Raw genomic sequence first — 14,348 nt, forward strand, 5'->3', positions numbered from 1 at the left:
AATCATTAGAGTTTCTGAACTAGTTTTGGGATTTTATTCAGGTATGAGACAGACGAAGAGGGGTTATGGTTGCATTGCAAGACCTACTCTGGAAAAGGGTGGAAGTATGAGTGTCCGCTTCCCAAATGGGCAAAGTTGCAAAATAGCACCAGAGTGAAAAGGAATCCTTGCTAAAGGGGAATGGTGCTGAATCATCCTTGCAAGAAAGGGCTGAAGTGGCAAATGATGCCAGAGCAGTAGCAGTAGCAAGAGTGAAGTATTGAATTGCACCAAGTGTGGGTTGGAAGAATTGGTGCAAATCCGTTCATGCTGAATTTATTTCCTTAAATGGAACCATATTTATGTGCTCTTTTTTCTCACAAAAGTTTCAAGCCATTCCAGGAAACATAGTGCAAACATTTTCAAGTTAGTCCTTAGATGTAGCACTATTCATGATGTAAATTCTTCTTCTTAAATGTAGCACTATTGATGACCGTGCTTGAATGAAACATTGCATGGCAACATTAGTTTAGGCAGCTCAGTAACCAAAATCTGGATTGCAAACCCTTCACATAAACACAGCTACTACAAAGATAATTTCATGAGCTTCAAGGTCAAATTCACACTACGACCAAGATGTAGGGGCATCTATCTGCCCCATGCAGTCCATAATAAAACAATGCCACTGATGATTTGTCACAAAGCAAGAGATTAACTAAGAAGGTTAATTTGCCTCACTTCAGTAGGGAGTCAACCCATAGATCAGCATACATAATGTGGCGGCAGCCATTCATAGCTCCTTTGATAACAAGCTAAGGAGATGGTGAGTGATTGAATGATACAAAGCATAGGTTATGTGTGATAGTCTTGCATAACTTCATATGCCAAGGAGACATTGAAAAGAAACTAATGTTGACACTAACATGAGCACTAACAAGATACAAGGCATAGACATTATACAAGCACTACATCATGCATATAATTACTCATCTTTCCAATCTGCTTGAGGACACTGATTGCCTCCACCACAAAAACCAACATTCATTCTCCCTTTACAACTGCCTATATATGTATCTCTAATGTTTCTTAAACTCTCTTAGATACCATTACCAATTGTAATGTGGCTGGAAGAACTTATGACTAAATAGCATATTTTGTAACAACTTTGATAGTTTTGAACGGCACTAATTTCAACTTTAATCATCAAGCAACAAACCTTAACATTGGTTATTCCCAATTCAAATTTACATCTCACTAATGAGTTGCCAATTACATCTCATTCCAATACACAAAAAATTGTTGCTGTTTTTCAGTGTCCAAAAAAGGAAAAACCAATTCCCTTGGGATAAGCCTATAAAACAAGAGATTATATTTTACCTCTATTTCAAAACAAATTAAAATAAATATAATGGAAACATAGGGTACTAAAGAATCACCATATCAAAGAAAATAGTTTGAACTTGAATAAAATGGAAATTCTACCCTCGAGAAATATCCAACATGGGCCACTCCAAGCCTATCGAGAGAAGCACCTTTCATGTGGAGTGACAATGACCTTCATTTGTTGAGAGAGAGAGAGAGAAAGAATATAATAGAATGGGATAGAATAGAATAGAAATTTTATCATCCATGACGAAGCCAAATTAGGGAGGTTTGTAGAATGTGAAAATAATGCACACATCTATGCTCCTCCTTGTCAATGGTGAGCACATATGTGCATTTAACAAGTTATCATATTTTTCATGCCTGTTTAACAAGACACTCACATTATCAAGCACGTTTAACAAGTCATCATATTTCTCATGAATTATCTTATACATTGAGCATATTATAAGTCGTATTCATTCTCTAGTAGGTTTTCATTGCATGCCTTGCATATCTTCATGTTTGCATGAATGATGCCATGATGGTACCTCAACACCTACCTAACTTGTGTGAGTTCGATGAATTTTTAAAGCACTTTGAGAGCCAAGGCCTATGGGGGTTCTGAGATGTGATTGTATATTTTTTTTCCTTATATTGAGGGTAAATATTTGTGATGCAATAATCCAACTTTGATATTTCAACATCTTGCCACTTCATCCTAAGGCCTCTAGTAATCTATTCTCAATGATCACATACTTCATAAGATTACTTGAGAGCTCAAGGGCCAAGGCTCGTGGTGGTAGTGAGATGTGAGACATTTTAACATTTTTTCCTTATATTCGGGGTTAGTAATTGCAATGTAATATTCTAATTTTGACATTTTAGCATCTTGCTACCTCATCCTCAATAATCACAACATCATATCATCACCTAAAATATCCAATAGATCTTTTATTTCCCTTCTTGTTAAGAATTAGGTAATTATGCAAGGGTTAATTAGTACCTAATTATGTGCTTAAGTTAAGCGAAAGATTAAGTGGTATGTGTGTGTATGTGTGTGAGAGGAAGAGAGAGAGAAGTGCACTTATGAGCAACACAAGATGGGGGATGATTAACTCTATATTAAATTAGCATCACCATCATCAAATACAAAAACACCCACAATGAGGTATACATATATACATCTCATGTGCAAAGGTGCACATGTGTGAGTAGAATATAGGTACAAGGGTGTAAGTCCTATATTAAATGTATTCAGGAGTGGAGGATCTAGAATATCCCACTTAAGTACAAGGTCCTATTTAAGGCGTTATAGTCAACACTTTTAACTAGATTCTATCTAGGTAACTACGAAGTTACATGGTTGACTAAATAACTAAATTAAGTTGAGCTTGATCTCTCAACACGCCCCCTCAAGCTCAACTATGAGGCGTCCAAAATCTGCTTTGGCTTTCGTCGGGTTCATGTGCTTCCGTCTAGCCTTCGGCTTTCATCGCCGTGGCAATCTCTGTTCCTCCCACTCAAGCCGGTGACGAAGGCTTGTAGTGTATGGGCGAAGGTTGACTACTTCCACCCATCGTGGGTTACGAGCCGCTTCGGTGGAGCTCTTGGGCTCTTGTTCGGCCACTACCTTCATCGCGAAAGCATAGTGATGGGCCAAGACCAAATTCTTCGTTATTGTGGGCACGTGCAAGACATTCTTGATGCAATTTTTCTCGCCTTCTTTCCCGAATGCGACATTGCCGATGTGTCGAATGGGATGTGTGGTGTCATCTCCCGTCTCTATGAAGTCGGGTCGGTCCGACGTTCGTAAGTCACGAAACCACTCTTGGTGTGACATCATATGATGTGAGGTGTCAGAATCATGAACCACACGTCTTACGAATTGGAGGTTCTCACAGAGTTAGAGGCCGACATAGAGTTCACTCTATGCCTCATTACGAATAGTCTGTACTAATCACCGTATTCGGAGTTGGTGGCGTAATTCGTGAGTTGTCGACTTGTCGAAGGCGACTCGCTTCTTCCTTTTCGGCACTCCTCGCGATGGTCGATTTTTCCACAATAGTTGCAAGTTGCAGGCCTCATTTGCCAACCTTGTTCGGCATGGAAGCTCCCCCTTCTTCCAAAGGTTCCTCGATGGCTTCCGTGAAGGTTTGAGTTCCCTTCGTGTGATGGGCCGAATTGGCCTCTTCTACCATCGTGACCTCCTCCGTCGTGACCTCGTCCTCGACCACCATCTAAATTTGTTTAAAACATTTGTCCTTTCGATGTCTTGGTTTTGGTTTGGACGTAGTTCTCTTCAACCATTAACATTGATTGAAGGTCAAAGAACGAAGGAGGGTTTTCCCTCGCCAAGATTGTCGTCCTCAACAAGTCGAATTGTTGTGCGAGGCCACCTAAGCATACTTGAACCATCTTGTCTTCATCGAAGTTTATTTTGATGGAGCCAAGCTAGTCAGAAATGCTCTTGATCTTGCCGGTGTAGTCTGACACGGACATGTCTTTTTGCCAAATGTTGTTGGCGGTTGTGTTGGCGACGAATATTTTCTTTAAGTTCTCTCACACCTCTTTGGGCAACTTGGTGTCTCGAATGTGGCTAAGCATGTGGTCATGGACACATGTTGCCAAGCAATACATGACTCAACTCACCACTTGCTCCCAGCCATTCTTTGGGTCGGGTCAATTTTTTTAAGCATCGTTTATGTAGCTCCAATACCCTTGGCTAACTAGGTATTGGTTCATTTTGTACTCCCAAGATGAATAATTGCTTCGGTCTAGCTTTTCACTAGGGAGCAAGCTACCCATTTATGTGTTCATTTTGATGTAGTGTCTTCTCTTATTTTGCTTTTCTTCCTTCGATCACATACACGTGCTACGTAACGACACTACAATAGCCAATAGCCAAATTTTGTCATCAGTGTCTCAAACACACAATCACAGAGTCGGGTGAGCTTAGTGGATTTGCTAAACCACACACTCTAATACCATGTTAAGAATTAGGTAATTAAGCAAGGTTTAATTAATACTTAATTATGTGATTAAGTTAAGCGAAAGATTAAGTGATGTGTGTGTGTAGTGTGTGAGAGGAAGAGAGAGAGAAGTACATTTACGAGCAACACAAGATGGGGGATTATTATCTCTACATTAAATTAGCATCATTATCATCATCAAATACAAAAATGCCCATAATGAGGTATATATACATCTCATGTGCAAAGGTGCATATGTGTGAGTAGAATATAGGTAACTAAGGGGTTAAGTCCTATATTAAATGTACTAAAGAGTGGAGGATCTAGAATATCTCACTTAAGCACAAGGTCCTATTTAAGGTATTATAGTCAACACTTTTAACTAGATCCTATCTAAGTAACTACGAAGCTATATGGTTGACTAAATAACTAAATTAAGTTGAGCTTGATCTATCAACACTTCTCCTAAACCACTTCATAATGTCTATCACCTATGAAAGTGAGAGAATTTTGCTCTTATTAGTTTTTTATACTTCACATCCTATGTTCTCTATACTTGGGTAATCTATGATCAACCATATTCTGCTTGTATACTTTTTGCATGGCTAGTACCTCTATGGATTAAGCACCTATTTCTAGCAACATGATGGTATAGGATGTTGAGGATTTTCTAATGGATCAAGCAGCTACACTTCCGCTCCATAAAGCAACAACATAGCATTGAACATCAATCTCACTTCCCATCCCCGAGTATCATTTCGATTGCATTCATTCTCAAATATATTGTAAGTAATCAAACCCACTTGAAGTTTAGACCCATAACATACATTCCACCTATTTGTCAATGGGCCATTAATACCAAGATATTTGAAGCTTTGCACCACTTGCATTGGTTCTCCCTTGAATATAAACATGGGGTAGTTTCTCTGTTGTACTGTCTTTATTGCCATCATTTTTGTTTTGTCCACTTTAGTAGTTAGCCCACCGATTTGACAAAATGTGTCCCCTACATGAAGTGTTACATATCATCCAAATTACATGAAAACAAAGCAACATCATCAACATATAAGAGTATCAAAATAAGCTCATGCACGAGTTTTGGACCATACTAATCCTTCTTCATGTTTATCAATGCGTAGTTCAAAGATAGAGGAAAGAGATTAACATTTTTTTAAGATGCCGAAATGACCTATAAGAATACCAAACTAGAGATTACATCATAAAATGTTGTCTTTAAGAACAACAAACCAAAATAAATGTAACTAAGTAAAACGTAAATCAATAATCCAGTTATGTATAGGTATACATGTATAATTCTTGAGTCAAATAGATTGTGATTTGAACTGCACCTAGGCTAGAGATTCTAAATAAAGGCTCTTTAATATCTCAAAAAGAAACCACAAGAATAATTTATAGATAAACGCTTAAAATGTATACATAATAAAATAAAAAAGGTAACTGTAACATCCACTAGTTACAGTGTTACACTGCATCCTTTTCAGTGAAAACCTAGTAATTAGTATACACAACATTCTACAAGCCCTACTAGAATTCCTTTCCTCCTTTAAGATTTGAGAGAATGTTCAATTCAACCCAACAATTGAAATGATTCTACACTTACAAATGAATCTTTTTACTTACACTAGTAAATAATGGTATCATTGTCGCTGCCCATGAATATAGTGGTGCATTATTGTCCTGATACAAACCAAGAGAGATATAAAATAAGGAATTACAAAAGAAATCAATACTACTGCCATAAAAAAAACAAAATGGGCTGGGGAGTGTTTGTGAAATGTATCTTCTGTTAAACTGGCTAAATTTATGACAAAATATATAACAAATATATATGAATTTCATAGAAATTTTTATATTCCTATCAGATTTAATTCCCTCTATAAATACTTCCAATCAGGATGTTCAAAAACCTGGACTCGCTCACCATTTTAGTGAAACCCTTGTCGGCCTAGTGGTTCGGACCCTTGCCCTATAAGAAGGCTGTTGTCCAAAGGCCAAACTCTGCCCGCACCCCCCAAGGCAATATATATTATTTGTGAAGTAAAATTGAACGCTTTAAAACTATCTCCTAGTTGTCACAAATGAAAAAGAAAAAGAAGAAACCTACAAAACTGACTGAATCAAGTCAAATAGCTGACCTTCCCAAGAGGAACTGAGTTTTACTTTTGTTTTTCTTCTCATAACCCAATTCACATGATGTTGGAAAATGCTGTCCAAATTATAGCTATTAACAGTTTAGTGGATTTGTTTTATGGTTTCCGCAAGCTTGCAGTGGCAGCAACGACGACGGCAACAAGCAATCCAAGGCTTGCACCAACGGCAGAAGCTGTTGCTGTCGGAGTCAGTGCTCCTTTACCATGCTTCGTTTGATGAGCCGTAGCTCTTAACAAGTCATCCTTCATTGCCTCTAACAATTGCTCCTTACAGAATTCCTGGAAAAAGAGAATGCACTTTATAGAAAGCACAGAAAAACACTACTGAATAGAGAAAGAAGGTTCTTTGATAGCATGGAGAAACACTACTAAAATAAGAGACAATCTTTGTGTATACCATAGCAGCGAAAACAATATTAGAATAAAAGTTAAAGAAATTTTTCTGATATTGTACATAGCATGGAAGACAAGGAAACAAGCTTTCCTCGTATCTTCCTTGGATAGCATGGAAAACAGTACAGATAAACAAGGTTTATTCATACCACATACATAAGCATGTCAAAACACCACAACTAAATACAGAGATGTTGGATACCCTGAGTGTGGCATCTTCATGTTCCAAGAGCACCCGATTCACCAGATCCCTCAAGTTTTTGACACCATCGATAGGTAAAACCATGTCCTTTCTACGGAAGGGAAGTTGGATAAGGCTGATAGGAGCAGCAATAAGCCTGTTCAAATTTGCCATTCTCCTTTCTACCGCATCTACACCTAGTTTTTCTTGTGTAATGGAACTGTTGTCACCTCCAACTCTATGTTGATGCAACACATAGGGGCTTGAATTTACAATAACTGAAAGATCAGAAGGTATCTGATAAGTTCTTATCACACTTGCAGATGCTGATTGTCTTTGTTCTGCACTAACTGCAAATTTGTTGGTGATTGCCAAAATTCTGGGAATTCTTGCAGCAGCTACCTCATCCAATAGAACCGAAAGTGCTGGTTTTTCAGACTGATGTAGTCTAGGAATTTTGTGAGCAAGATTATGTACAAGGATGATAAGGTCCACCTTTTTGCTTCCTTCCATGGGAGAAACTTCTTGTCTTAGCAGATCAACTTCACCAGATAGATCCTGACAAACATTGGAAGGAAGTTAGAACTCCATATTAATCATCAGTGACTTCCCTTACTGTGTCCCTCAATTCAAAAGATCGTTACGACAAGCATTTTGTAGTACTATTACTGTGAGCTGTTATTAGACCACTTTGAGCATACTCAATGTTTACGTAGCATAAATACTAGTCTCAACATTTTCTACGTATGAAGCTTTTTATATACTAAATATGTGAACATGCCAGTCCTTATTAAAGCTTTGTGAAATAAGGAACAGAGAATCTAACAATACAGGAGTAAGACGGTAAAAGACTATTCTAAACCATTATGCTAGTCTGCTTACAAAGTTGTGTTAAACTGAAATTCCATGGCATACATGAAACTATATTATATGAATGACTTTGAAGAGGCCAAAATGATCTACAAGACCAAACAAGACAAATCTTTTCTCATCTTTGAGAATGACAACCAAAGTAAATATAACTAAGCATGGCGCACTAAAGCATCTACATATGTAAGAGCTTAAAATTCTGAACATAGATAGACCGAAACTTTTCTTTGAAAAAAAAAAGAATAAAAGATATATTAACGTCTACTCGAGGCCAAACAGACAACAAGATAAATCATGTTTACAATACAGGTAAATTAATTTGATCCACACTCAAAAAGGGTATAGTTTTCCTAAAAATCAAGGACAATGATCTTGATGCATGTAGTGGAATGGCTTTGGAGATGGTTTAGCATCAAATGCATAATTAATATGCATTAGTTTGAGTAGTGGTGAAAGGATACTGTATCCGAGCTTGGTTCTTGTAGTGAAAAGAGGCTATGGCGAAGTTCACCAAGTGCATCTGGACGTGTCTGAGCGGATTGGACATGGTGAGCAATAATCTTCATGATCTAATGATGGTATGGCCCATGTGCATTATATTTCGATATTTGCAGTTTCCATTGTCGTTGGAATAACTCTGCTCGCTCTGTGATGACACCTTACCACGTTGGGGCAACAGAAGAAGACAGCAATGTGTGATTGCTGTAACATCCCACATGCTTTTTATAAGGGTTGATTCCCTATGTTTTTTATGCTCAAGCATGCTTTGGCCAAGGCGACGTGGTCAGCCTTCTTCACCAGTTGTCAAATGGTGGTGGAATCCACATAGAGGATGGCATACTCTTCTCTTATGTGATTATAAGCTAGGCATCCGCAAAATTATTCCTCCCTCCTGATCTTTCCTTCACATAATTTTGCGAAATCTTTTGGCTCTAGGTATGTGAAGTCCTCATCCTGTTTCAATCTCTAAGCAGTTGGAGGGAACTATAAGTTGGCCTATTGCTTTGTGGAAGTTATGGGGCATGTAGGCATCCGTGTACCTTGGTCTTTGTATGAATCCATCCTCTGAGAAGTTCATAAAATTATCTTTATAGTAGACTATATTGGTGAGAAAAGGCTCCCTTGGTGTGAAGCCTTTGAGTATAGAGTTGCCATAGGTCTTGCCTCAATACCACATTCCCTTCATCATCGGAAGACTGGCAAGTTATTAATCCCAATGCCACTGTTATTGAACCAATACATCATTTGTGAGTATCACAATCAGTCTCCATGTTCTATGGTTGCCATTTCTTTTGATGCTTCAAATGTCTTCATGCATTTATTTGATGTGAAAAAATTGGGATCTGGTTTATGAAGTTGACTATTTTGAATGATGCTTCAACAATCCTGGTTGTGCAGCAAATTCAAATGATATGATCTCATGTGGGGTGGCGGCTTCGTTACATATCTCTGACAATATCATGACTATGGGACAGTATTTGTGTCCACATGTAGATGGGGAGGCTATTAAACATTGATTAAGCAGCAAAAATGGCCTATGGGACCAATGAGAGACTACATCTTAAAATGTTGTCTTGTCTTCAAGAACAATTGCTCAAATAGATGTAACTAAATTTAAGATACCAATGAATCTTTTTAGCTACACAATTAAGATTCTGAATTTAAGTGGACTGAAACTTCTGCCTTCAAAATTTGTGGAGGTTCTTTGCCGATGAACTGTTGTCCTTCAACAATTCTTTTTCCACCTTTTCAGTTCTAACAACAACAGTCCCAAGCATTGTTGGTCCTCATCTTCAATTACCTCACATAGTGGGCATAAGGAAGCTCATAAAAGTCCATGTCCCTTGATACAAACTCCTCATACATTGTTGATTTGCATATCGTGTCGCAACTAGGAATCGTCCTTATTCAGCAAAACACTCAACACAGTACATGCCTCAGTAATTGAAGTGCATCTCATAGAAGTAGTACAATGGAATCCAATCATGAGCCCTACACATGGAAAATATCCTAAAATATTGCATGGAAGAAGTGACCTCCAAATGACAATGTGACTAGAAGTGACTCTGTAGGACATATTCTAAACACAAGCATGCACACATCGTAAAAATCAAAATATCTTTGGATTCCACTTGTATCGTAACACACCTGAAGATTGACTCCAGCTGGATCAACAAAAGCTACTCCTTCAGCAACTCCTTCTCTTCGATTAACATCAGGAAACAGACCATCACTTGTATTGAACATTGTGGCCCAACTTTGTCCTAGAAGAGCATAGTATAATGAAGTTTTTCCAGCACCCTGCACAAATTTGAAGGAAGGAAATTTGTGAGAGTGATTTCATTAAATTCATTTATGCATTGTGCTGTGATCAGAAGAACAGGAAACGAATTGCCATAAAGTGTTCCACTTCCATGCTCAGAAAACAATGCAAAAATGATCACCTCTAGTCCAAGAAGTCGCACACGCCGAGGTCTCATAACTACTTTTTTTGATACAGTCACAAAATCACTGCTGCAGTGTATAATGACCTCAGTAATATTTTCCTCCTCAGAGTTCCTTGTTTCAAAGGTGCTGCTGATGCTGTGATCAATGAAAGCAATGCTTTGCTCATATTCTCTATCAATTATCTTGTGTTCTGCATTGGCAGCCTCTGGAATTGTGGATGGTTCTTTAATTGGTTTTCCAATCCTAATGCGCATCTTCTGTAACTTTCTATCTGTTTTCTGGAGTTCTTCAGGTAGTTCACTAGCCTCAGGAGAGGATTCTACAATGGCTTTACACCTGCACCATAAAACACTCATAATGACATTATTACACCTTTTCCAGTATAGGGTTTAGGGTGATTGTATTTCTAATGCATGAAATAGTTGTATCATGACATTAGAATGTTTACAATCATCTCAAATACATGGTAGTTAAATATCTAATGCACGAAATAGTTACTTCTTGAATATCCTGCAAAATATACATGATTACTTTAACTACATGATAATTGTATATCAAATGCATTGAAATAGTTACATCTTGATCTATTTTACAATAAGCATAATCACTTACTGACCATCTCATGTGCATAAATAAGATAATCTTACCACTGGCCATTGATCTGAGCTTTGACTAGTGTACATAAATGAAGCCCATAACCACACACATCAACTCTGAATGGGCTCTTCTTTTTCTCTCCTGGAATGCCAGTCCACCCAATCGGTATCAGAGATGTTGCACTGCATAATTCCAAGGGTTCGGCGATTCTACCAAGCTCAGTGATTGTCATTCCTGGAAGCCCAAGCCATTGTTGAAAGTGTGATAGATATGGACGACATTCATTCGGGGGTACATTGTCACACATACATATATCATATATCCTGTGAAACTTACAAAGAATCATAAGTCAAGCTCCTTACATATTAATATTTAAATGCGTGACTTTACAAAGAACAAAACCATACTGAAGTATATGGTTACTAAAAACATTGAACTTTCCACATTGCATTCAACGAGCAATTTGTGGTTTCACTACCACAAACAAATCACACTTACAAACATGAGCAGGGGTCACTAAAGATGCTAAAGCTCAAGTTGAGCATGCTCAAAAATTAATAAAAGCAAATGCTCCTTGGATAGGGGTAGTCAAAAAGAAAAAATGAGCACCCGTAGATATGTTGGAAGTGATGAATGCAACATTAGAAGAAGCTGCTAAAAAGAAGGGTCATGGGTTACACAAATAAGTTGGGTGGCTTAAAAGGAAAGCCCACAAAAAGATGTGGGAATCTCGGACAAAGATCAAGGTATTGCATATTCCAATTGCTTTGGCATGGAGGGTGAAAGAAAGCTATATTTGCATCATTTAAGAGGCCAAAATGGGCTATAAGACCGGACAAAAAATTACATCTTAAAATGTTGCTCGTCTTTTAACACACGCACACATACATGCATCCATTTATATAAATGGTCCCCGAAAGGGATCCAGTTAGGCAGGGCCCGTAGCTCACAGGATTAGTGCACATGGCTACAAACCAGTGTCATGTCAATTGTACCATGTTATTCTCTGACCGGACAAGGCCTAACACAAGGTGTCACGGAGACACTTCACCAAAGGGTGATTACGGCATAGGATTATGACTCAACGATTACACCGACTTAAGTAGGTTACACGATTAGATCGCTTTTGTTAATTACACGCGTAAGATATAACAGTAAGTACAGAACGGAAATCAACACAGAAGTATAAACACCATATGCTCTATTAATTATCCGCTGCGATTACAATGGGGTCCGGGCCTTTAAATAGGTTTCCGGCCCGTAGTACAAAACGGTGCCTATCGCACCTATTCGGGATCCGTCCGGATCTGGAACGGCATATCGTTTCCAGTCCGTCCGTCCACACTATGCTTATTTACAACCATACTTAATTAATTCCTTCACTCCGTATTTTGGACTTCTTGCCGGCCGGTAACACATGGCACGCCCGTGGGACAGTACCTTGTACGTCGAACCCTTCTCGGCCCCTTCATTGTTCACCCAAATTGTCCAAAATACTTTGTTCCAGAGTTTCCACTTGTTCTTCCGGTTGTGGTTGTTGCGGCTGGGCTTGCTGCTGCTGCTGTGGTTGCGGTTGGGACTGAGGCTGCTCCGGCTGCTCTATAGGCGGCTGCTCCGTTTGTTTCTCTGACTCCGGCATCTCCGTTTGACTGCTTCCGGTCCGGTCTCCTTCCAGTAACGGTTCCTCATCACTGAGGTTGACCGTAACCGGTTCTCGTGCTTTCTCTTCCCGGATCCGGGACCTCTCGTAGCTTTCAAACTGGATCTGCGCCTCCAGCCTGTCGTCGTCCAGCTGAGCTACAAGTTGCCGGACTTGCCCTAGTTGGTCCTCTGCCAAGGCTTGAAAGTCTTCGGCCAGCTCATCTCTTATGCCGGTGAAGTCTTCGGAAGTCAGCATATAGCAATCATCTCCCTCCTTCCGCCGGTTCTCTACGTCGGCCCGGAGCAATTGGAGTTCCGCCGCGTTCGTGGCCCACTTGGTCCACCATTTGACGGACCCGTTGTCAATCAAGCTCTTGGTCTGGTTCAACCAGGCCCGCATGATATCCTGGATACGACTTGCTCCCATTTGCGCTCTACTTTCCACAACTTGTCGTTCCTCCTTCAACTGCTTGATGAGATTAGCCGTATCCTCCGCCTGCTCTCTGTAGCGCGTCAGCTGCCCTTGATATGTTGTTTGCAGCCTCTGCAGTACCTCCGCCGCTCTTTCTTTTTCCGCCTGCTGTTGCCTGAGGAGCTCTGTCCGAACCTTCTCCGCCTCTTCCAACCGTCTTCTGGTTTCCGCTTGTTCATTAGCGTATGCCGTTGCGGTCCGATCAACTGCTTGCCGGAGCTCATCCGTCCGTTCCTTGTGCTCCGTTTGCAACCGTTTATACTCCCGGTGCAAGTGCTCAAATTCCTCCGTTTTTTGTTTGAGCTTGCCGTTGATCTGGCGATGGTTCCGGTCCTCCCGGTCCTTTAGCTGCCGGAGTTCCTCTTTCAGGCGCTCTACTTCTGTTTCGGCGTTTCTCCGGAGCCTGTCCTTCTCTTGCAGCATTTTCTCCTTTTCCTCCTTGAGCCGGTCGTACGCTTGGTGGCCTTTTCGTAAGCTCTCCTCGGCCCGGCGTAGATTCTCAGCAGTCTTTTTAAGTTCTGCCTCCGCTGCCGTCTTCAACTCTCTTTCGCGGCTCCTCAGCGCTTCTTGGGCAGCTAGCTCATCCTTTAAGTCCGCAAGCTCTTGGGCTTGTGCCGCATTTCTCTCCGGAACGGTTTCCGTTGCCGGGGTCTGATTGCTATGTACAGGTTGATCTGACGCTTTATTCTGTACATTGCCCGGAGTCACCGGTGCTTGGACTTGTGTTGTCAAAGCCAATTGAGCCATTTCCCTTGTGACCCTGTCCAAGTCTTGTTCAAGGCTCCGGATTCTGGACCGGGCCGTCTCTAGATCTACGGTTGTGACGAGCAACCGTTCGTGGTGCGCTCTCTCCTCCGCCTCTATGTACTCGACCGCTCCGGCGATCTGCTCGCCTACCCACCGTAGCCACATGCTACTGGTGCCTTGCTGCTGTACTGGTCGGGTCGGCTCGTTCACTGTGGAATTGTCTGGCCTGAGTGCCTGTATCTGCCGTTCTGGTTCTACTCCTTAGCCGCTGTGTGTGCTGGCTGGGCTCGCTGGCTGTTGAGTTCCGGTTCTCGCCGTCTCCGGAGCCGTTGGAATGACTTCTTGTATCAAGGCCGGTTCTATACGCACCGGTTCCGGTTCCTCCCTTGTGGTTTGCTCAGGTTGAGTTGGGGGCGTTTCTTCCTTTTGCGGTTCCGAACGCTCCCCCGCTGTCCCGGCGGTCCTACTTCTTGACCGTCGTTGGAGGTGCTCTTCTGGCTCCTCCGTTTCCTCTT

General features: G+C 40.6%; 1 protein-coding gene across 1 annotated transcript; it reads right to left on the reverse strand.

The window, feature by feature from the left end:
- Positions 1-5,573: 5,573 nt before the first annotated feature.
- Positions 5,574-11,334, reverse strand: LOC147847549 (lipase class 3 family protein). Its single transcript, XM_087339058.1, has 6 exons — positions 11,024-11,334; positions 10,373-10,712; positions 10,077-10,229; positions 7,080-7,616; positions 6,470-6,763; positions 5,574-6,011 (listed from the first exon to the last, which is right to left on the reverse strand). The coding sequence occupies exons 1-5, from the start codon at positions 11,317-11,319 to the stop codon at positions 6,581-6,583; spliced, it is 1,509 nt and encodes a 502-aa protein (XP_087195184.1). The 5' UTR covers positions 11,320-11,334; the 3' UTR covers positions 5,574-6,011; positions 6,470-6,580.
- Between the last annotated feature and the right edge of the window lie 3,014 nt (positions 11,335-14,348).

The sequence above is a fragment of the Azolla caroliniana genome, unplaced genomic scaffold (assembly GCF_043228905.1).
Source record: "Azolla caroliniana isolate FFs.n. ecotype wild unplaced genomic scaffold, voAzoCaro1.0.p SCAF_875, whole genome shotgun sequence".
Classification (NCBI taxonomy): domain Eukaryota; kingdom Viridiplantae; phylum Streptophyta; class Polypodiopsida; order Salviniales; family Salviniaceae; genus Azolla; species Azolla caroliniana.

Coding starts and splice junctions, on each gene's coding strand:
- LOC147847549 (XM_087339058.1), bottom strand. CDS start 11,319: ATGATTCTTTGTAAGTTTCACAGGATATATGATATATGTATGTGTGAC. Junction 10,230..10,372: donor TGCGACTTCTTGGACTAGAG/GTGATCATTTTT, acceptor AAATTTGTGCAG/GGTGCTGGAAAAACTTCATT. Junction 7,617..10,076: donor CAGCTGGAGTCAATCTTCAG/GTGTGTTACGAT, acceptor AATGTTTGTCAG/GATCTATCTGGTGAAGTTGA.